General features: G+C 39.0%; 1 protein-coding gene across 1 annotated transcript; it reads left to right on the top strand.

Moving 5' to 3' along the window:
• Positions 1–12,699: 12,699 nt before the first annotated feature.
• On the top strand, positions 12,700–22,978 carry LOC124150139. Its single transcript, XM_048386977.1, has 7 exons — positions 12,700–12,996; positions 15,845–15,953; positions 16,520–16,804; positions 17,942–18,247; positions 18,775–18,900; positions 21,818–21,982; positions 22,860–22,978. Exons 1-7 carry the CDS (start codon positions 12,700–12,702, stop codon positions 22,976–22,978), a joined length of 1,407 nt encoding a protein of 468 aa, XP_048242934.1.
• Positions 22,979–23,881: the final 903 nt, after the last annotated feature.

The raw sequence follows: 23,881 nt of genomic DNA, 5'->3' as shown, positions 1-23,881 counted from the left end.
TCTTTAGTTTCATCATCATGTATTCTCTTTCCCTTCATCGTCCTGTTATGTATTTCCCTTTATCATCCTGTTATCTCTTTACCTTCAAAATCCTGTTATCTCTTTCCCTTCATCTTCCTGTTATCTCTTATCTCTTTACCCTTTTCCCTTGTTCGCCATCCTCCTGTTTGTTTCGTTTTTTTCGCCATCCTATTATCACTTTCCCTTCTTTATTATGTTATATGTTTCCCTTCATCGTCCATTTATCTCTATCCCTTCATCATCCTGTTATCTCTTTACCTTCATCATCCTGTTATATCTTTCCCTTCATCTGCCTGTTATCACTTTTTCTTTGCCATCCTATTATCACTTTCCCTTCATCATCCTACTATATCTTTCCCTTCGCCACCCTATAATAACTTTCCCTTCTTTATCCTGTTATATGCTTCCCTTCTTCTTCCTTTTATCTCTTTCTCTTCATCATCATGTTATATCTTTCTCTTCGCCACCCTATTATAACTTTCCCTTCTTTATCCTGTTATAAGTTTCCCTTCATCGTCCTGTTATCTCTTTCCCTTCAACATCCTGTAATCTCTTTCCCTGTATCTGCCTGTTATCTATTCCCCTTCAACATCCTGTTATCTCTTTCCCTTCATCATCCTGTTCTCTCTTTCCCTTCAACATCCTGTTACCTCTTTCCCTTCAACATACTGTTATATCTTTCCCTTCATCACCCGGTTATATTTTCCCCTTCATCCTGTTATCTCTTTCCCCTTCACCATCCTGCTATCTCTTTACTTTCATGATCCTGTTATCGCTTTCCCTTCATGGTCCTGTTATCTCTTTATCTTCATCACATGTTATTCCTTTCCCTTTATCGTCCTGTTATCTCCTTCCCTTCATCTTCTTGCTACTTTTTTCCCTTGATCACCTTGTTATCCCTTTCTCTTCAACATCCTGTTATCTCTTTCTCTTCGCCACCCTATCATAACTTTCCCTTCTTTATCATGTTATATCTTTCCCTTTATCATCCTGTTATCTCTTTCTTTTCATCATCATGTTATCTTTTTCTTTGGGTGAACCTGTTATCCCTTTCACTTCAACATCCTGTTGTTTCTTTCTCTTCGCCACACTTTCCCTTCTTTATCATGTTATATGTTTCCTTTCATCGTCCTGTTATCTCTTTCCCTTCAACATCCTGTTATCGCTTTCCCTTCAACATCATGTTATCGCTTTCCCTTTAACATTCTGTTATTGCTTTCCCTTCAACATCCTGTTATCTTTTTCCCCTCATCTGTTTGTTTTCGCTTTCCCTTCAACATCCTGTTATTGCTTTCCCTTTATCTGCCTGTTATCGCTTCCCTTCAACATCCTGTTATCTCTTTCCCTTTATCTGCCTGTTATCGCTTTCCCTTCATCTGCCTGTTATCGCTTTCCCTTCAAGATCCTGTTATCGCTTTCCCTTCAATATCCTGTTATCTCTTTCCCTTTATCTGCCTGTTATCGCTTTCCCTTCATCTGCCTGTTATCGCTTTCCCTTCATCTGCCTGTTATCGCTTTCCCTTCAACATCCTGTTATCGCTTTCCCTTCCACATCCTGTTATCGCTTTCTCTTCAACATCCTGTTATCTCTTTCCCTTCACCTGCCTGTTATCTATTTCCCTTCAACATTCTGTTATCGCTTTCCCTTTATTATTCTGTTATATCTTTCCCTTCATCTGCCTCTTATATCCTCTCTTTGCCATCCTATTATCGTTTTCCCTTCATCATCCTTCTATATTTTTCCCTTTATCATCCTGTTATCTCTTTCTCTTCATAATCTGTGTCTCTTCGCCACCCTATTATAACTTTCCCTACTTTTTTCTTTTATGTTTCCCTTCATCGTCCTGTTATGCCTTTCCTTTCTTCATCCCATCATCTCTTTCTTTCGATCATGCTATCTTTTCTTTTGGTGAACCTGTTTTCTCTTTCTCTTTATCATCCTGTTATCTATTTCTCTTCGCCACCCTATTATAACTTTCCCTTCTTTATCCTGTTATATGTTTCCCGTCATCGCCCTATTATCTCTTTCTTTTCATCATCATGTTATCTCTTTCTTTCCATCATCATCATGCTATCTTTTTCTTTGGGTGAACCTGTTATCGCTTTCCCTTCAACATCCTGTTATCTCTTTCTCTTCATCATCCTGTTATCTCTTTCCCTTCAATATTCTGTTATTGCTTTCCCTTCAACATCCTGTTATTGCTTTCCCTTCATCTGCCTGTTATCGCTTTCCCTTCATCTGCATGTTATCGCTTTCCCTTCAACATCCTGTTATTGCTTTCCCTTCAACACCCTGTTATCTCTTTCTCTTCATCATCTTGTTATCTCTTTCTCTTCATCATCCTGTTATCGCTTTCCCTTCAATATCCTGTTATCGCCTTCCCTTCAACATCCTGTTATTGCTTTCCCTTCAACATCCTGTTATCTCTTTCTCTTCATCATCCTGTTATCTCTTTCTCTTCGCCACACTTTCTCTTCTTTATCCTGTTATATGTTTCTTTTCATCGTCCTGTTATCTCTTTCCCTTCAACATCCTGTTATCGCTTTCCCTTCAACATTCTGTTATTGCTTTCCCTTTAACATCCTGTTATCTCTTTCCCTTCATCTGCCTGTTATCGCTTTCCCTTCAACATCCTGTTATTGCTTTCCCTTCATCTGCCTGTTATCGCTTTTCCTTCATCTGCCTGTTATCGCTTTCCCTTCAACATCCTGTTATCGCTTTCCCTTCAACATCCTGTTATCGCTTTCCCTTCATCTGCCTGTTATCGCTTTCCCTTCAACATCCTGTTATTGCTTTACCTTCATCTGCCTGTTATCGCTTTCCCTTCATCTGCCTGTTATCGCTTTCCCTTCATCTGCCTGTTATCGCTTTCCCTTCAACATCCTGTTATCGCTTTCCCCTTCAACATCGTGTTATCGCTTTCTCTTCAACATCCTGTTATCTTTTTCCCTTCACCTGCCTGTTATCTATTTCCCTTCAACATTCTGTTATCGCTTTCCCTTCAACATTCTGTTATATCTTTCCCTTCATCTGCCTGTTATATCTTTCTCTTTGCCATCCTATTATCGTTTTCCCTTCATCATCCTACTATATCTTTCCCTTTATCATCCTGTTATCTCTTTCTCTTCGCCACCCTATTATAACTTTCATGTCAGTCAAGACACGTAAATGAAATTTCATTTGTTTGTTTGGCTGGCTGTTTGTTTGTTGTTTAACGCCGCACTCACCAATAAACCAAGCTATATCACTGCGGCCTGTAAATAATTCAGTCTCGACCAGACATAGAGATTGTACATAGAGAGGGGCGGTCGGGTAGCCTAGTGGTTAAAGCGTTCGCTCGTCATGGCGAAGAGCCGAGTTCGTTTCCCGACATGGGTACACTGTGTGAAGCCCATTTCTGGTGTCCCCGGCCATGATATTGCTTGAATATTGCTCAAAGCGGCGTAAAACAATACTCATTCACACTCACACAGAGAGAGTGATACAATTGTAGATCACGTTACTTAGAGTTATTTGTCATGTAGAGAGATGTACATATAAAGATATATGTGTATATGACGAGAGCTTTGTATAGGCAGACAGTTGTGTATGTGAACACAGTTTGTATTGGTAGATTAGGTAGATATGCAGAGACAGTTGTATGTGTAGAGAAAGTTGTACTTGTAGAGAGTTGTATTGTAAGGGTAGATGTTGTAGGTGTACTTGCAGAGAGGGTTATATATATATTGATAACACTTTCTACACATGCAACAGTCGCAGTTTACATCTTAGTGTTTTAACAATGCAGTATCGTCTTAAAGTGGATATTAAAGTGGATAAGTTACAAGTTTAAATAAATCGTGTTTGTCGTTAAATAAATCTACTAACTACAATCTTGTCTTAGTAGATTAGACAAGATCAAGTTTGGCTTCAAAGCTTCCGTTTATATGTCACAAAGTGCACCTGCAGAAATTGTATCAATGCAATATAATTAAGGTAGCGTTCAACTTAACATTCTATGTACGTTCGAGATCATGATCTACCCTTTGTACCAAAATGCAGGAATGTAACGTCACGTTGTGGAAGGATAATGCCCGTATTATAATTATATATTTGAGGCAAGACATTGCTGATCTGCCTTAACAGGCTGTTGCTCCGGATCTATCCCCCATAGAATATGTCTGGAAGGAAATGGATCGACGCCTACGACAGGACCAGAAACCAGCCGGTAACGCGAGCCCTAGTATAACCAAATATTATATTGTTATTTTCAATAACATCACATTTACAGCACATAATCTGATGTCACTTCTTTCTCGTTAGTATGTACAGATAAACTGTACGAAGTGTTCTATACGTAGAGATTTGTCTACATATGGCAGCAAAGTAGAGTCGCATATCCTTCACAACAGCATCGTGTTTAGAGTGAGTTGGGTGTGTTCTAGCTATACCACGGCATGTCACCTTGAACTGGAGGACCGCGTAAAGAGATGCAGGTCTCAGACGTTTATAACTTCAGCGAAACCCAACAACACGGGTATGGTGCTGAAAAACCTAGAAATATTATCTTGGCGCATCGGGATTCGCACCACAATCATAGGTAACAGCTTGTTGAGACCACCCAGACCTGTTCGTGACTCGTATCATAAGGAAGTAGATTGGGTGACCTGATTCACTGGAACGGAACGACCATCTCCGTATCAGCAAGGACACCGAGCAGTGTAATATTATAGTTCGTCTGTGATCAGTATGGTGTCCTGCATCACTACATCACATCTCCTCCTACATTAAGCTGACACGCGGTTATACAACTGGAATACTGTTAACAGCGGCGTTAAACCCAACTCACTCACTCACTTTCATGTGTCCCTCTTGTCCCGCTAAACAACAGGACTGTTACACAAGGGCTGTACCACCTGTGCAAGGACGTGTAAACTCTACGGTTGCCTCCTTAATCAATCTGTGGCTGTTAACATTATCTGTCCTTAACAGAACTATTTCCTTGATTATTAATATCCTTCCAAGCATTGTACATGCACCGGGTGCGTCGATGACACATGGGTGGTATACACGTACGAGTTACCTCCCTCTAAACTTTTCAACAAGTTTATCGTAGACTCCCACCGTGTTTTCAGCAATGTCTTTGGGTGTCAGCGTTATGTGGAAGGAAATTTGAACACAGGATGATACAAATGTAGAATCCTAGCAAGCATAAGTAACACAACTCTTTAAAGCAAATTGCGGCACCTTAAACTACACAAGCAGCTTGTTTCAAATAAGCACTACGTTGTTCCTGTTATCTCTTTCCCTTCATCATACTGTTATCTATTTCCCTTAAACATCGTGTTATCTATTTCCCTTCATCATCCTGTTTTCTATTTCCTTTCATCATCCTCTTATCTATATACCTTCATCATCCTGTTATATATTTCCCTTCATCACCCTGTTATATCTTTCCCTTCATCATCCTGTTATCTCTTTCCCGTTATCATCCTGTCATATCTTTCCCTTCAACACCCTACTATCTCTTTCCCTTCATCATCCTGTTATCTCTTTCCCTTCATCATCCTGTTATCTCTTTCCCTTCATCATCCTGATATCTCTTTCCCTTCATCATCGTGTTATCTCTTTCCCTTCATGTTCCTGTTATCTCTTCTCCTTCATCATCATGTTATCTCTTCTTCTTCATCATCCTATTATCTCTTTCCCTTTATCTTCCTGTTATCTATTTCCCTTCATCATCCTGTTATCTCTCTCGAATCATCTTCCTGTTATCTCTTTCCCTTCATCTTCCTGTTATCGCTTTCCCTTCAAAATCATGCTCTTTCTTTCCTTCATCATCCTGTTATATCGTTCGCTTCATCACACGGTTATCTCTTTCCCTTCATCATCATGTTATCTCTTTCCCGTTATCATCCTGTTATATCTTTCCCTTCATCACCCTGTTATATATTTCCCTTCAACATCCTACTATCTATTTCCCTTCATCATCCTGTTATATCTTTCCCTTCAACATCCTGTTATCTCTTTATCTTCATCCTGTTATGTCTATCCCTTCTTTATCCTTTAATCTCTTTCCTTTCATCATCCAGTTTTGTGTTTCCTCTCATCATCCTGTTATCTCTTTCCCTTCATCTCGTTATGTCTCTCCCTTTTTCATCCTATCATCTGTTTCTTTTCATCATCTCTTTCCCTTCGTCATCTCTTTCCCTTCATCATCCTGTTATCTTTTTCGATTCATCATCCTGTTATATCTTTCCCTTCATCCTGTTATGTCTCTCCCCTTTTCATCCTTTCATCTCTTTCCCTACATCTTCTCTTTCCCTTCATCATCCTGTTATCTCTTTCCCTTCATCCGGTTATGCCTTTCCCTTCTTCATCCCATCATCTCTCTCTTTGCATCATCCTGTTACCTCTTTCTTTCCATCATCATGCTATCTCTTTTTTTTGGTGAACCTGTAATCTCTTTCCCTTCATCATCCTGTTATCTCTTTCCCTTCATCTTCCTGATATCTCTTTCTCTTCACCATCATGTGAAGACATGGTCACAAGTTTGTATGACGGACGTGCGATGGATTGTCACATTGTCACATATGTGGGTACCTTCGATTCGCACACACATGGTGTGTACGCCTGGTTGACAGCGCATTCGTTCACTCTAACTGATATACAGTCAAACTCCGTTCAGCCGCATGGTTTCGTCCCAAGTACAATCATCCGGAATACTTTCTTTCATGTCAGTCAGGAAACGTAAATGAAATCGCATTTGTTTGTTTGGCTGTTGTTTGTTGTTTAACGCCGCACTCAGCAATAATCCAAGTTATATGACGGCGGCCTGTAAATAACCCTGTCTCGACAAGACAATCAATTCGGATCGATGACATGCATAAACCAAGTCACAGAGCCTGTCAACCCGATCCATTTAGTCGCATCTTTCAACAAGTATTGTCGCCTCTTACGGCAGGCATGGGGTGCTGAAGACCTATTCTACAATGGTCGTAGGTTAGTTCATGCAAATAGGTAAACAAATGACAGTTTATAAAATTTTATAAACAGGCATTCGATATGACAAAAGTATACATATATTAAAACTCATACCATAGCAGTTAATTGGCTAACCTATTTTGCGTTTAAATGTACTCGCTTCTAAAAAAATGACCAAGCCCAGAAAACGTTTTTCCCTGAGTAAATATTGTATGTAACTAAAACGCGAATAAGACGTATCTCTGTACGTATTCATAGTCAGTCAGTCTCACAATTCCGTGTTGGCATGTGGACGTAGCAGGCTGCTTTTAACGCAAAACAAATCATGTACAGTTCAATCCCATTAATCCGAACATCCGGATTAACGATTCATTTAACTAAATTCTTCTGGGATTTTGACTAAGTTGTAATTTCATGACTGATAGTGACGTTATAATCTACACTTTGCTATCCGACTTTTAAATGCCAGTCAAACATCTTGATCGCCGTCTTTATAGCTTAAGTATTGCTGACTGCGACGCAGAAAAATCAAATATACAGTTCTCCCAAAGGGTTTAAAATATATTCATCTGAGATCACTATAAGGTAGAGAGAGTTACCTCCCTTGCATCATCTCCCAATTGTGTTCTGAAAAGTCGCTCATTTATTCCATCGCCTATGCGCAGTTGCCGATTACACGGTTACACAAATACACATTAACGTCCGACAAAATACACAAACACGAACATAGCAGCAGAAGTTGATGCTATGGAAGCAGCTGATTATAATGGCAGCAATATATTAATTTGATATAATAGTCGCCACTGCCGTGGGTCCTTCACTGTCGTTCAGCGGGTGACCACCTGGATTTGCAATGCCACGCGCATACAAGGATACGACGTTGATCTGTGATATACTCGTTAACACATCTGCTTCTATCAACAGTAGAAAGGGAGTCCTTTCCTGTCTGCAGCGAGACTCAGAAAGTTGATTGATAAGTTGATGGATTTAGTATGACGTAATGTGAGATTACCTACATTTTTAAAGCCATGTAAAGGCGCGCGTCTGTGTGGTTGTTTGTGCTACTCTAAACTTGCTTTTATAGAGCCCACTAACATACGATGCCACAGTATCCACACTCAGAAACAGTATAATAACTCAAGTCGTTGCTGTATCTCCTTAGAGCTCAAAGCCGGGAAAGAAAACAAGTACCATATTTTAAACAAATATATTTTGCATTAAGCGGCCAGGGGATCGAACCACGACCTATCGCGCTCGGGACAGACGCTCTATCCACTTAACCATGGACATACGATGACAATAATGCTTGATATATTGAAATTCACATGACACAAACTCTTGATTGGTTTGACTTTGAAAATGACTCAACGTTTGCAAGATTACTGCGTAGATCACAGTAATATTTTAATTATATATTGTACATTAATTATTACATTTTCAAGCTTTTAAATATAAAAAGTCGACTCTCTGGTGCAGGGTTTGGTCAATGTATTAATTAAACCTTATAAGGAATACCTTCAGATAAATATATAACACAGATAAGAATTTTTGTCCACAGAAGCCAATGTTTGTGATCAGGGACGACTTAATGCGTGTTATTTTATCCTATTTGAGTGACTGGGTGCTCAATTGATTGCCTGCTCCAGGAACGACATGTACAGAGCGCCGTCATACAACACTCGATTCATGTCCAAATCGTGGTCTTTCAGTTCAGATGAAAAGCCTCAAAGTATATCTTACAATTGAAATTGAAAGACTCTAACAGTGCTATTGTGGTGTAGCAAAACAGCTACAATACAAAAGGCAAAAGTGGCACAAGGCTTATAAAACCGGCGTCAGTCTGATTCTACACCGTACGAACTCCCCGCCATTTAAGTATCCCAGTTTAATCTCAGGGAACGGGTACGAGGTAGTAAACTGCGAATTGACAGAGGAATAGTGTGTTCGATTGATTAATCGAAAATTTGTAAATTCAGTCACAGTGATCAATATCTATACTCAATGTGGTTACCCACAGTTACCCAGGGTTTGACCATACATACATACATACATACATACATACATACACACACACACACACACACACACACACACACACACACACACACACACACACACACATACATACATACATACATACATGTACAAACAAACACTTTGATGATGTGTTTTTTTTTAATATTTTCCATCGCACCTGTAGCGCCATAGCCATTTACAGGCGAGACGAGGAAACAGTAAATCTATTGTCACAATTCGAAATAGGCTATGTGAGAATGTCGATTGTGGATCGCAACCTGATATGAACTACGTTAATATGTGTAACATGTTATACAAAGTTCGTGTATCCGTTCACATTCACAATAATATTACACACACACAGACACCAATCTTACGTTAAACACAATGATACGTGTCCAAGCCATGAAATGGTTCACCATCATTGACATGAAAACACTATGGCGACCTTTGTTGTTGATCAATTCTGCTTATAAGCAGATGCAGTTCACAATTTGCATTTATTCATTTGACCATCTTAAACTATGTGCCCAGTGTATGGTTAATCGGATAATGAACTCCACCCGCTTGCAGCTCACCTGTCCTGATCGTATTCATGCAGAGGAAAACGAAACAAGGTAAGCGGATACTCTGTCCAGGGGCGTTCTTCATTACATGTGATCAGAAGCTTTGTCCTGAACATAAACTCTGTTATAGGATAATTGTGGTATTAGTCTATTCTACCATATTGATGCATTACAATACTCGTTACGATTATCAGCAATCCTTTATTTAGAACGTCAGCACATTTGCTTATTAGCAGGAAGGTTCTGACTGTTTATGCACATGTGTTGTTGATTGTAGTTACACGTAGCAGAACACTATCAGAACGTGTAAACAATTGTGACTACTTAAAATAAAATTACATTGTACCACAGCCAAACATTAGTGAATATCAACAGAAAGGCATTCACAGACATCTGTCCACTGCTACAAGCAGAGGGGCCAGGAAAGTTTATATCAACCGGGACAGATTCTAATGAACAACAATAACAGCATTACAACAACATTTCGATGTTCTATGATCTAGCTAACATATGACGTGATCCACACTCGTAGATTCTAGTCGATGGTTCCTTACGCCATTGTCGGACGGGACTCAACCCAAAAACAGTACGAGACTTTTGTCCCAATTATAAGATTGGTTGCAATCGGTTGATTTGTTATTGAGTGAAATTTTACATAGGGATGGGTTATCAATTATATGAACGTGATTACTAGAGAATTACAAGTCTCGATTCTATTTGGCGTAAGAGGCTAAATAGGAGACAAAATAATAGGAATAATAGGTTCACAAAACATCAGTGGTGACAGTAGATGCTCTAGCAAAAGGTGAACATGCCCTGCCCTGCCGGTGACATTCCGCCACTTACAGACTTTGCAGAATAAATATGTGTCTGTTGCTAGAAATCAACACATACATGTCTGGTTATTACTCAACGTTTGTTCCATGACCTCAGAGTAGCCGGACACACGCAAACTTAAACTTCTAGGATGTATTCATCGCTTTTGAAAATGTAACAGATAAGTTACTTCGGACTTCTGTATTTAGGTTTGTGGATTACCAGCGACCTGTGATCTGCACGTTCGACAATGAGTTGCTCGTTCAGTCTAGAATTGTTTGGCCTAGGTGCTGCAGTTGCTCACTACGAATGGTTACTGGAGAATTATTCGAATCCCCCAGTGTTGCATAGTCTCAAAGTCTTCAGACAAGTGACTAGTAACAGATGCCTCTGCTTCCTGAGATTCCTCCCAGGGAACTGATAATCACAATTCAACAAATCGTTTGTCTCCAAATCACAATCTGGCAAGTCGATCTCAGTGGAAACATCAGGATTAATTAAGTCTTCGAAATCGGTATTGATATGTTCTTGACAAGAGCTTGTAACGCAACTTTGTGTTATGAAAATGTAGTTGCGAAGACGTATTCTGCTATTTTGATTATTCCAATGGCAGTTTTGAACGTGATCTTCCGCGTCCTTATTTGACGAGACCTTCAATAGTTTTTCTCGAACATTAGCGCGTTCAAGCGTAGTTCATATGGATTCAGCGTAAACAAGAACGTCCCGTGCATATTCGGTGGACATTATTTTACCATATATTTTGAATGGGACTTCGTTTTATTAAGATGCATGTATGGATATGGCCTGAGGTCCTGGAACTAGTTACACATGCTAAAATCGGACCATTTCCTACACATTGGGGCCGCCTCAGTGGTCAACCGGACAGAGCATCTGCCGGGGGCGGGCGAGCGAGTGGCTCAATCCCCTGTCGCGTTATGCAAAATACGTAAAAATATGACACTTGTTGTTACCCTGCCTGGCTCTCAGCATCAAGAGGATAACACAAGAACTTGACGGCTAAACAACACACACACAAACGAATATAACATCCTGTCATTTATAAACTACAAACAGCATATGACGCTATATTTAAAGGTTTCCATGATGACAAACATAAACCGATTTGCCAAAAAATGCTGGATGCAGAAAAATCCAGTTTCAAAAGCAGAGATCAAATTTACTTTGACGGCGGTTGTATGGCCTGATTGTTATAGCTATCACTCATCAAAACGATAGTAGGACAAAGAATGAAACCCAATTCTGGGTCCTTTCCCTTCTGTGATATGTGTCGTAGTCAGGTTTGTTCTCTCTGCAACCAAATGATCTAGTAGATTTTTTTATTATGAATATTTCCTCTGATGATCCTTAACTTATCATACTTAAATTTCCAGTTTCCCCCGGTCTCATCTGTCCAGAAATCAGAAATCGCAATATCTGAACAATTTAGCATAATATTCACAATACCTAACTGCGAATATGTTCGGTGTAAGTATAAATAATTAATGTGTGTTATATTTGTGTTGTCCAAAACAGGAGACGGTCAAAACTTACATTGTGGATCTGGTTGCTCTAAACTTTAAATTGTTTCAACTTCATGGTTTATTGTTTGCTCGTGTGATCATCGTCTATGTCTGAATAACAGGGCACAGGTGTTGACCCGCATAGTATTCTTGGAATCCATGGGTTTAAACCGTTGACACATGTACATGTTCATGAAGGATTTTTGTCTATTTGAGAATACGAAAAGACTAAGGTCATGGAGTGTAATGTGCATATTGTTCAGAATGTATTCGTTTGTGGTGCTAGAAATAGGTCGACCAGAACGGGTGTCATGTTCGAAAATCTCTATCCCACATGCTGTAATACATTACACCAACATGGGCAGGCTCAACATGTTCTGATATCCCGTCATTTGCATTTAGTATCAGACACATTTTATATCCCAGACATGTTTCCAAATGTTCGGTATTTATGTGTTCATAAATTATACATGTTCACAAAATATAGGAACATAATAGTGTCTTCCGTAAGTTACCTCCCTGTCGCAAGTCAACAGGATGTATGTAACAATTATTCATAAGCAGATACTGTGATATAGTCGGAATCGTACAATTGACTCTGCTTTTAGTATACATATCTTATGATCATGGAAAGGTTTTTGTCGCTTTTACTTCCCCAGTGTTCAAGTCTTAGATTTTGTTTTGTCAGCATCACATCCGTGCTCGCAGGTTGCACTAATGTGGAAAACATCAAAATGAACTCAGACAGGGGGCGGGAACTCATTTTAGTCATGTGCTTATATATTGGTAATACGTGATGCCTACACTCTGTGTTGTAGATATCCCCACCTACAACATAACCAGTGACAGGGCTACAGACGCCGTGGATGTATATGATGGAATATCCCTCACAGTGGACATCCGGGGCTTCTACTGTTCTGCAGCTCACAACTTGACGCTGCAGGTCGGGAGTGTCACACAGCCACTGAACATATACTTACCCGAGGCTGTGACCGAACCAACAAACATAAACTTCACCATATCCATTAATGTCACAGAGTCACACTTTGGGGATATAGAACTGATCTTTCTTTGTAACGGCCAGCAGTTGAATGTTAGTCATCGAAGTGTTACACAACTATAACATAATACCAAGGTTTCGGGTAGGTTTATTATTCAGCATGTTCGGCGAACAATAAAAAATATGAATATATATGAAAATATATATGAAACATTTTGCCATGGAAACTCGAAAAGAATGTTAGTTTAACAAATCCCAAACTTTCAAATGGAACAAGGTTACCACAAAACCTATCTTTGAGCCAAGTTTGGTAAAGAAATAATGATGTGTGACTAGTATTGATTGCGTGTTTACATGCTTATAACATCCTGGTTGATATACACACTGACTTGATATGGCTGGAATATTATATAAAAATAAGAAATATAAGCATGTATATTTATGACTTTGTTTGCTCCATGTGATATGATTTCGTTAATTAACATGACATTGTTTTTACTCAATTATAAGACCTATGAATATCCGGGGTAGAATAGGTCTTCACCAAACCATTCTTGCCGTAAAAGACGATTATGCCTGTCGTCAGAGGCGACTGGTCTAGGTAGCTGACTTGGTTGATGCATGTCATCGTATCCCAAAAGCCAGGATCGATGCGCATGATGTCAATCAGTGGAGTGTCTGGTCCCGACTCGATTATTTACAGACCTCCGTCTTATAGCTGGAATATCGCCGAGTGCTGCGTTAAATAACAAACAAGCAAATATAATTAAAGGAATGATTGAAATGAACGTGTCAAAGTAACACATCCCCTGATTTCTTAATAAAACGCACAACATTATGTTTCAGATACCAGTAACACTTCCAACACCGGCGTAAAACTACAAACCAAACAGTCAACTACCAATACCGCTGACACTAATGAAGAATTGATTCACATACTAATTGCACTAGGTGTCTGCGATATTGTGATCATCGCCTTCGTTGTCTTGCGTTGATGGCGCAACAGACATAACTTAAGTACAGTTAATTCAATAAACCAGGTTGATGACTCTCTTCACATACAAAGTTCATCTTCCACCGACATGAACATGAATGAACTGGGTACAGTGACAAGAGGGGCGACCCGTGAAGCTCCAGGGTAGAATAGGTCTTCAGCAACCAATGCTTGTCGTAAGAGGCGACTAACGGGATCAGGTGGTCAGGCTCACTGACTTTGATGATGCATGTCATGGTATCCCAATTGCGTGGATCGATGCTACTGATGTCAATCACTGGATTGTTTGGTCCAGATTCGATTATTTACAGGTTATTTTTATTGCTAGGTGATGTACTTTCAAGGAGGTCAGTTGCGATTTTGATTGTTTTAGGTGATTGGTTTTGCTTGAGATTTTTAAGTATTGTATGTCAACGGACATTCGAACATATCTTCATGGGCAGAAAGTGGAACAGTTACTCAAAGTTGCTATTTCGGCTGATGATTATTCACTGACTCAAGGGGTAAGCTTAAAGCAAGGTAACTAATCAGGAAAGGATAGCTCATCCCCTCCTATATGTAGTTCTAAAATGTCTAGTTCTGAGTTTATTTACAAAAAGTCAAGTTGTGCTCGAGTTGGTTCTAAAGATATTCCAGTTGGTTCTAAAGCTATTTTTCTTGATATTGCCGCAAGCCAGGGCATATAATTTCTGAGTGTAGAAAGCTCGCTTTCTTCCACGAATGCGTTTGTGAATGTCAGGTTACATCCTTTTTGTGGTTCGGCAAATTGCAAAATCTTTTTTGGTGAGAGAGGAGTACTTACCTATTGTTGTGTCAGCTAAAGGTGATAGCTACAATGTAAAGAGCATTACTGTTCTGAGGGATACTGGTGCTTTCCTAACACTGATGTTGGGTGGTATTCTGCCACTTTATCGAACTCTGATATCATGTTAGAGGGTTTATGTGGTTTAACCAGTGTTCCACTCCATGTTGTAAATTTGAAGACAGATGTGTTGTCTGGGTTGGTCAAGGTGTTGGTTGTACACACTCTACCTATTAAATGTGTAGACATGCTAATTGGGAATGAATATTAAGGTTATTATTAAGGCTTTTGTAAAGTTTTCCCTATGGGTGGTTTGTCTAGGACTATTCGGTCAGAGCAGGTCCCTAATTTCATGACAGGTATTTTCCAACAGGCTATGCACAAGTTAGACATTCATCAGTTTAAGTCTAATGCATATCATCCTTAATCTCAGGTAGCTTTAGAGAGGTTTCATCAGACTCTTAAGACCATAATAAAGACTTATTGTTTTGAGATTGATTGGGATGAATTGATTTGTTATTGTTTGCTGTGAGGGATTTTATTCCTTTTGACCTCAACTTTGGCCATATTGTTCGTGGCCATTTGAAGCTCTTAAAGGAGCATTGGCTTAACAGTAGGGGTGGAATGTGTTTGATGGAGTATGTCTCATTATTTCTAAGCTAAGCTTACAAAACCTTGCAAAGGTGCTAGGGATAACATGAAGGAAACGCAGGACAAAGTGAAAGTACATTATGACAAAAGGTCTCAAGAGAGACATTCCCGTCCAGGCGATAAAACACCCAACAGACCATGACCCGCCTCCACCCATGAATCGCAAATGGTCGGTCCCTATTTTGAAACGCGCACCTTATGCAATCTTAAGCTGTCAATGTTCCGCCACTTAAACGATAAAATCCTAATGTAAAACAAATAGTTGGCCATACATGTGAATACATTAATAAAAATATAACGTGACGAATTTCCTACAGGTTTCCTGAGCTGTTGAGTGGAATCCCGATGACCATACACCTGTGGAGCAGATTCATGTTTTGTAACTTTCTCCGAGTTTTCATAAAAATTATAATTTGATGTTATAACAACATCATAGTCATGGTAGTTTATATATGCATTTCGATTTTGTAATATTCTTTGCAACATGTTAACAGTTCCTTTATTCTGATAAAGCTATGAACGTTTGTTTTCAGTGGATGACTTCGATGATGACAAATGAAAGCAGTGGACAGATTTTGCTTCTGTTAACATGTCTCCTATCTGGTAAGTGATATTGTTGATAACATGACAAACATTCACCAAAGGCATTATGTTCAGACTTGTATAATAATTTGATTTGCTTTTTTTTACAGTGTAGTTTAGGCGAATGTACGTGCACGTGTAAGACCCATTCTAGTGAACAAAACGAAGACATGCACACCCAAACTATATCGACTATATATCCGGACCTAGACTGACAGTAACAGTCTATAACAATCTTTGAATTTACCTCACTATCTGGTTGACACAATTTTAAAATCACATTTCAATGATAGGCCATTTCATCTTTGGCAACTAATTCGTCATATGGCTGGAATATTGTTTAGTGCGCCGTTAACCAACCAACAAACAAACAAAACAAACATTGGTTTTCAGGGATCCTTTTAAATACATACAGACACTGATTTGCATTTTACGACCTATGGGTCGGAATTTGGTTCAGCAGGTAATCCAGACTGATTTTTCCACAACGTTGAAGCTTCGAAAGTATAGTCACAAACGCCTTGTTAAATCAATTAAAATGATATAAAAATAACAATTTTCATTTACACACATTTATTTCTTCACAGTTTCCACTGAACTCATCTGCCCTGACACCGGTTTCATTGACTCTTCAGCACATATGTCCTGCTCCGGGGGAACTACATCACACGACTACATCAACCCAAGCGGTCGTAATGTTGCCCAATGTCTACTGACTGGTGAACGGTGTGACGTAGATCCGAACATGTTTGTGTCTGTCCTTAACGCCACTCACACTACACTCACCATAGGACGTGTACATTTATCAGATGCGGGGACATGGAAATGCAATACTGGATCCGGAGAGGCGACTTGCCACCTGTCAGTTGCAAGTAGGTTTTTCTTTCATGTAATCGTTGAAACGGTGATGTGAACGTAGATTTGGGGATTATTACCTGTCCGAACAACTACCAACACTGTAAATTGTGTTTCGTTTCATTGGTAGAGTTCGCAAGTTCTATAAGAGTAAACCAACAACGAGTAAGTAAATTAAATTGATAAATATAAAGGAAATATGGTCTTCAAAAGAAGTAAGGGATCATGAAATATTAATGTTATTATCAAGTATTAGAACAAATATACATGTTGACAAAAACAAATTGTGAAAGAACCTTTATGTATGTTAACCTTTACACCAAAACACATCCTATAGTTGCACGTGCCTCAAACGCAGTAGCGCTACGTTATTTTGACACATTATAGGAAAGGTCAATACTTCTGTCAATTAGTCAATTGATTCAGCTCATCATACAGCAGCGATTTACATGAGTTCATTTATTGTTTATGGGTTACCTATTGCTGTGGCTTCTGCAACGCACGGAGCGTCTACGGACTATAGGCATGCTGGGAAATGGCAAATGTGTTTAATGCATTTATGCGACTCTGGGACAGGTACTTACAAATCCCAAATAATGACGATCCAAAACGAATTGCTGCAAACTTCCATAAGGCTACTCGAGTTCGAGAAATCGTCTACATGTATATATATATATACTGTATCTTTGTTCTTGTCGGAACACGTGTGTGTTTTCCATGACATTTAGCATATCAGCATATCAGCGAACCAGAGGCCAAACTTTTTTCCCGGCGCTGTAATATTCCCCAATTCCAAGAATAATCTGCCCATACCTGGTTTTCCAGTTGTTGGCACTCGAACGTTGTATTGAACGTTTGACACGTTACGACTGGCGGTTGACTACACAGAGTGTGTAGCATATGCACGATAAATGTTTAGTCACAGTTATGACATTTTAGTTAAGACGACCCTCTTCATTGATCACCGATCTCACGAAGCGACATGGACATAATGTTTTTGATATAATATTAGTCTCTGGTGACTTCCTGTGTCTGTGCCTTTTTGTAAAAAAAACACCACGCCTGGCTCTTTAGCCTTTACAAAAATAAGCTATTGGTGTTGCAAAATGAATGCCGTTAAATATGTATCAGAATAGTATCCCATTTAATTACAGGTATACCAGCATGCCAAATAACAAGTCCACGGGACACTAGTTCCCTGCGCATTGGCGAGGATCTGTTACTGAATATTTCAACTCCAAGATATTACTGCTCTGATGCCGTCCCGCTTCTGTTAATGATGGGGAAGAATGATATAACACTCTTCAATGAAACCGTTAATGATACTACAAAGGAATATTTTGTCGTCAAACAACGTATGACAGCTTCACATTTCGGGATTGTAAAGCTATTCTTCGAATGTGGAAACTTTCGTCAGGCACTTTTGTGTGAAGGTGTTCAACTACTAAGTCTTGAATACGGTACGTGGTGCATATGTACGATAACCATTTATGTTAAACATATTAGGTTATGGAAACCAGCATATTTATTCGTGTTAGGAACCAACCATTTGATATTCTGAGAAGGGTTGGGGCGGGGCTAAGAGTTTGTATCGAGGTTAATTTTATTTCAGTTACAGCTACAAATGGTCGGTCCCTGAAGACTGAATAATTGATGGATGTTATAGTGTCTTAGGCAATTGGAAGAACATTCCACCAGTTACAGACAGATCAGTACCATATTGTTGATCTCTCTGTCCAAGACGAAAGCTTATGCCATTGTGGTAGGAATATATACGAATATAATTTTTGACTCCGACATGCCCCCAAATATCTTTTACATTAGACGCATTATACCAGGTTATGTTTTAGAGACGAATAGTATGCTGTCATTCTGCTTGTGCACGTAATAGGTTTAGATTTGTTTCAAAGATAGAAAACAATGTCAGAATATCTACGTACCTTTTTCAATGTATTAAGACAATGATAAACTTATATTACTCTTTTAGATAACAGTTTTTGCAGTGACGAAACGGGCTCCAGAGCTGCGATAGTCATGGGGATATTCATCATTATCATCGTTGTCATCGGCATCCTCATATTAGTCAAGAATCTCAGAAGCAAAAACGATGGATGTAAGGTAGAAATGAATAAACACTCTCCATTAAACCAATCTCCTAATACAATTAAAGTTGTGCTTCTTTCATTAGATCAAAGCTTGTGACCGATAAAGGATTAAAATAAACCAAATTCTTATATATCACCATCCTACTTTCTTGCACATATAAACGAAGGCACAAGATTTTTTAAACCCTTCTTAATTTGAACAGCTCACTCCTCCGTTCTAAAATGGACAATGGTTCCATCAAATAGGTTGGTGCTTGCAAAAATTACCTTAAATACCTGGAATCAATTCATCATCAATACCGGACACTCTGCATTGGATTTTTCTGAACATTTCCTTTTCACAGTCTTTCCATTAAGGCTTATGAGACTTTTCAAAAACAACCCCCTGTGTAATTTAATAACACTAATATATTCTAATATACTTACAGGAGAATCCAAGGATAACGACAAAGGTGACAATGCCAGTCGATCGAGAAGTATATCATACTCTACGTTAGCAATCAAAGGCTATTTTAACAGCTCTAGAAAAAAACATAACCAACTCATTATATTTAAAACTCCCTGTCCTGACTTCGGCCAATGTAAGATGGTTCTTGTGAGCAGTACATTTTACCGGACATCATTCAATTAAATAATAATGTTGCTACTGGCCAATGAGACATCATTTTGTGTTGGTTACCGAGCCATGTAGACAGCTTTGGTAAGACGATGGCTAAAGCTGCACCAAACGCTACATTCAACAAATCTGGGACAACCTTTCTTATGCCATACAATGATTGAAAGTATGTTACGTTGAAACGTTTTTGACGTCAAATGGTTCTCTGTATTCCAAATCAATGTTTCGTTTTATAATGTTTGTCCACGTGTTGTTTTGATCGTCATGTCGTGATTATACTAGCCTTGGGATCGCATCCGTTTGCTGTGGGACAGATGTTATGCCAGATGTGCACAGTATCCACGAGTACTGATGATTTAGAAATAAAGTCATGGTTATAAGTTCGAATGTGCATTTACAAAATACTTCATTGTCGGCTGATGTCTTAACTTCGCTTAACGTCAAGCATAGTTTGCTGAAGATATATTCCAACCCGGATCTTCACAGGTTCTATATGTGGCATATGAAGTGACGGCCATTCGATAGACAAACAGTTGGTATAGATATAGGTAACATAATCATATTTACACTGCAGAGACTCTAATCAGGTCAAATGCACAATTATCTGTAAATATGCATAGACGTCTTCCTGAACATAAACTGATTTAAACTTAAGAGGGTGTTCAGGGTGTGCAATACAGCTTCTTGTTCTATACATCTTCTTCAATCAGGTTTAGTATATGAGATATCCTATCCTTCCTGACGACTGCTTACTACATAGAACTTCATTCCAAAACACAGTGCAATGAGCGTCTGGAGAATTTCAGCAGAAACAATGAAACGGGTGGCCCAGTCGTCTAAGGCGCCGCGTTTCACTGTGCAGAGTTGCGCCCCTTGGGCATGCCAGAAACCTATGATTGTGGCCTCGAATCACGTTTCGCCTCGATTATGTTTCTAGGTTTGTCAGTGATATACTTGAATAATATTAAAAGCGACGTTGAACCCAACTCACTCACTCACTGCCAAAAAGTTGTACTTTATTGACCAGTGGTTTCTAGTGTACTCACTAATGAGACTGACCAAGGACACGTGCCGTCACACCTACATGTAGTACTAAACAAAGGAGACCCTATTATGCGATATTTTTGCATCAGAAGTTATACAATATTAGCAGTAGATCTCACTTTAATGAAATTGTGATGCTTTACAACTAACAATGTACGGAGCCATTATTCATGCACACAAACAGATAATCAGAACTAGATTATAATTGAACTGGTTCGGTATATCCGATTATTCGTTACATCCGACGTCGTCATATCAAGGGTATGCTGTATAGTTCTTGAAAAATACAACCCATTGTCAGCCATCATATCCAGAAGTATGCTAGCCTCTTGAAAGTGGTAACTGTGTCATTGTAACAGATCTATTCCACTGTTCATACATTTGAACTATTGTTCGTTGCTTGCCATAGATGATTCAAGGTCAGGATAGGTGACCAGCATCCCCGTGTTGTGGTAGGAGTTAACGGCATTAAAGATCAAGAGGCTGCAACATAGCTGTGCATGTTTAATTCTACCCCGAACCCTTGCAGATCCGGGTTAGAAGAATAGGTCTTCAGTAACCCATGCTTGCCGTAAAAGGCGACTATGATTGTCAGAAGAGGCGACTGGGTCGTAGAATGGTTAGCGATCACTCAAAGGCCTGATGAACATTGTCAAGAAAGGGTGAATGCTGACGGTGGCTACACCAGTTACTGAAGCTTATGCGACTTATATGAACGTCATTTTAAGGGGTTCAAGAATGTTTTCATCGGGGTAATAAACTAGTGTATAATGTAATATAAAGTTTGTTCGTTTTGCGTTATCTGTTCTTGACACATCAAAGAAATATTTTGTCAGTAGTCGTCAACATGTTAGCTAGTTAGCTAATATTTATATGCAAAAAATGTTTTTGACCCTTGACTTCTTTTGAATAGCATATATAGGATAAATGGCGTTCGCAAAAAAAGTCGGAATCAAGCTTTTCACTTCACCTGACCTTTGAAGTGGAGGACATGATTTCAAGAATATTTATTCAAAGATACATAATATACTTTGAAAATGAATTTTGTCATTCAATTATATATTTTTAAGCATGGGTACCATTTGCTATTACCCGGCTTTTCAGCGAATTCCTAAACCACTAAGCTGTCCACTGCCCTAAATGTCTCAAAGCTAAACTAGCGTATCAGTAGAGGGGGTATATCATTTTTTGTCGTTGGTCAAAACAGGTGACAAGATCAGCAGACAATCATGCACATGATGACGTGGTTGTAACTCTGTCACAAGGGAATCGAAACCAGACTGAGGACAATGTTGTAGTCGGCCCTGGAGGATCTGCTTCTGGTACTGATCAACAAGGACCTGGACTCCGTATTAATCCAGCGTACGTCCCTACTACTGCAGATGACAGAATAGTCACAACAGGGACATCCACAGAGACAGGTGTGATGGGTAAGTCCACTCCTTTACATGACACTAGTTTGGCATTTTGAGAAAGTTGAGAAAAGTGACATTTCCATTGCAGTGAACATAACACTTGACATTTCACTCCAGGTAACATAAAACTTGATATGTCACTTGATTTAGTATTTTCGTGACCCTTAATATTTTTTTGATACTTTTGTATATATCTTGTGAGATTTTGTAAACACAAAACCACTTTTTTAAGTCGCAAATACAAGGGTTGGTGAACAGCCTCTGAATGTTAGGCAGGGATAATATATATATATATCTCCTTTGCCCCAGTCATTCGATGAGAGAAACATGGTATTTCACTCGACACATAAAATATCATGTACATATTTCATTCTTCATATGCACTAGTTTCTGTATAACGTTTTGCTGTTTTCAATGTCATAATTGTTCCGGAAAGTGGTTGTACTGGTATTATTCACAATGGCATTATTTGTTTGTTATTTAAAGCTTTACGTAGCAATATTCCAGCTGTATGGTGTTTACCAGTAGCCGAGTCTGGAGCTGACAATCCGGCGATAGACATGAAGATCGTCAATCCACACATTTGTGATTCGATGACACACAAGCAGCCACGTGATGGAGACTGACCACCTACTCCATTTAGTCGCCTCTTATGACAAGCATATGTTGCTGGGGACCATTGCTAACCACCAATCCTCACGGATGACAATGCAATAAACATAATAATCCATTACTCTTGGGTCTACATAATGATTTATAAACATAGTGCGGTTGAAACGTGGATTGTTTTAATTCCTTGTCTGCCGTTCTCACGTCTAATTTTTATGAATCAATTTGTTGACTAAAATACTAGTTGTCCCAAAGTATGATTAAATGTTGGCATTTGTTTCAGGTGGCGAAAACCTTCATCCTGAAACGAGAGGAGAATATGTTGCCCTTGATAGAAATGCTGTCCAACCATCAAACATCTATGAACATCTGGGAACATATGAAGAAATTGGCAGCGCGTGAAGTTCTGCTATCCTAAAAATTAACGGGAGACTACACTAAACATGTATGTCGACTGACATCAATAGACTATTGCCTTGTTTAAACTAATAATTAACTGGAGTGTACATGTCCACTGTGGGCACTGGTGGCCCAATCGTCAAGGGCGCCGCGATTCCAATGTATGGAATACATGATCAAAGTTTGAAATAAATAATATTTATATCTAGCACAAATGTTTCACATTACATTTTATAATTAATCTTCAGGATAGTGTGTCAGAACTTCACACTTATTATAAACTTAATCACATCAATGTTAAAAAAGAACTATCACTGTGTTTGGATAATAGTATTACTGTCTTGGTCCAACGCAGTAGTTTTGGAATCCTAGCCTAGCAAACAGGACGTTTATTTCGAGCGCCTGTCCTGGTGCAATCTGCAATTGTTACTGGTCTTACCTATTAATTAACGAATGACATACCTGTATGAGTGCATGCGATATGTATTTGTCAAGGCAATGCAAAGGGATAGCAAATTTAGAAATTAACGAATGGAGACAAGAAGTTGTAGCATCTGTAGGAGATGACATGTACACAGCTTTTACCAATCAAAACTGGCTTTCAGAGAAAATATTTATCGATGGATACTACACGAGTGTCTGTCAGATACCATTTCGGTTACAACAAGTTGTTTCAAAACGTATCTAACGAGTTGTAGGATAAATGATATCTGTCAGGCGCGAGTGCAGTAAACTGTTTCTTACATACCCTTAAATCCCACCTTTTTATGCATATTCATGTTGTTGTTTTTGGCGCATTAATACAAAAACAACCCGACGTACTGATTACTTCGCATAACTAATGTGACCCAACACAAAAAGGTTTACGCCATATCTAATATTATCTATAGATTATCAAGGCGATGA

Source organism: Haliotis rufescens, unplaced genomic scaffold, assembly GCF_023055435.1.
Source record: "Haliotis rufescens isolate VD_foot unplaced genomic scaffold, xgHalRufe1.0.p SCAF_63, whole genome shotgun sequence".
In the NCBI taxonomy this organism is placed as follows: Eukaryota; Metazoa; Mollusca; class Gastropoda; order Lepetellida; family Haliotidae; genus Haliotis; species Haliotis rufescens.
Note: the sequence above shows the minus strand (reverse complement) of the source record. Positions and strands in the feature narration are given on the sequence as shown.

Bases quoted from the DNA above. Each gene is read 5' to 3' on its own strand.
- LOC124150139 (XM_048386977.1), top strand. From the start codon at position 12,700: ATGCCTACACTCTGTGTTGTAGATATCCCCACCTACAACATAACCAGT. The intron at 12,997-15,844 runs GTTAGTCATCGA...ACATGTTAACAG, and splicing joins GTAACGGCCAGCAGTTGAAT to TTCCTTTATTCTGATAAAGC. The intron at 18,901-21,817 runs GTAAGGTAGAAA...CTCTGTCACAAG, and splicing joins CAGAAGCAAAAACGATGGAT to GGAATCGAAACCAGACTGAG.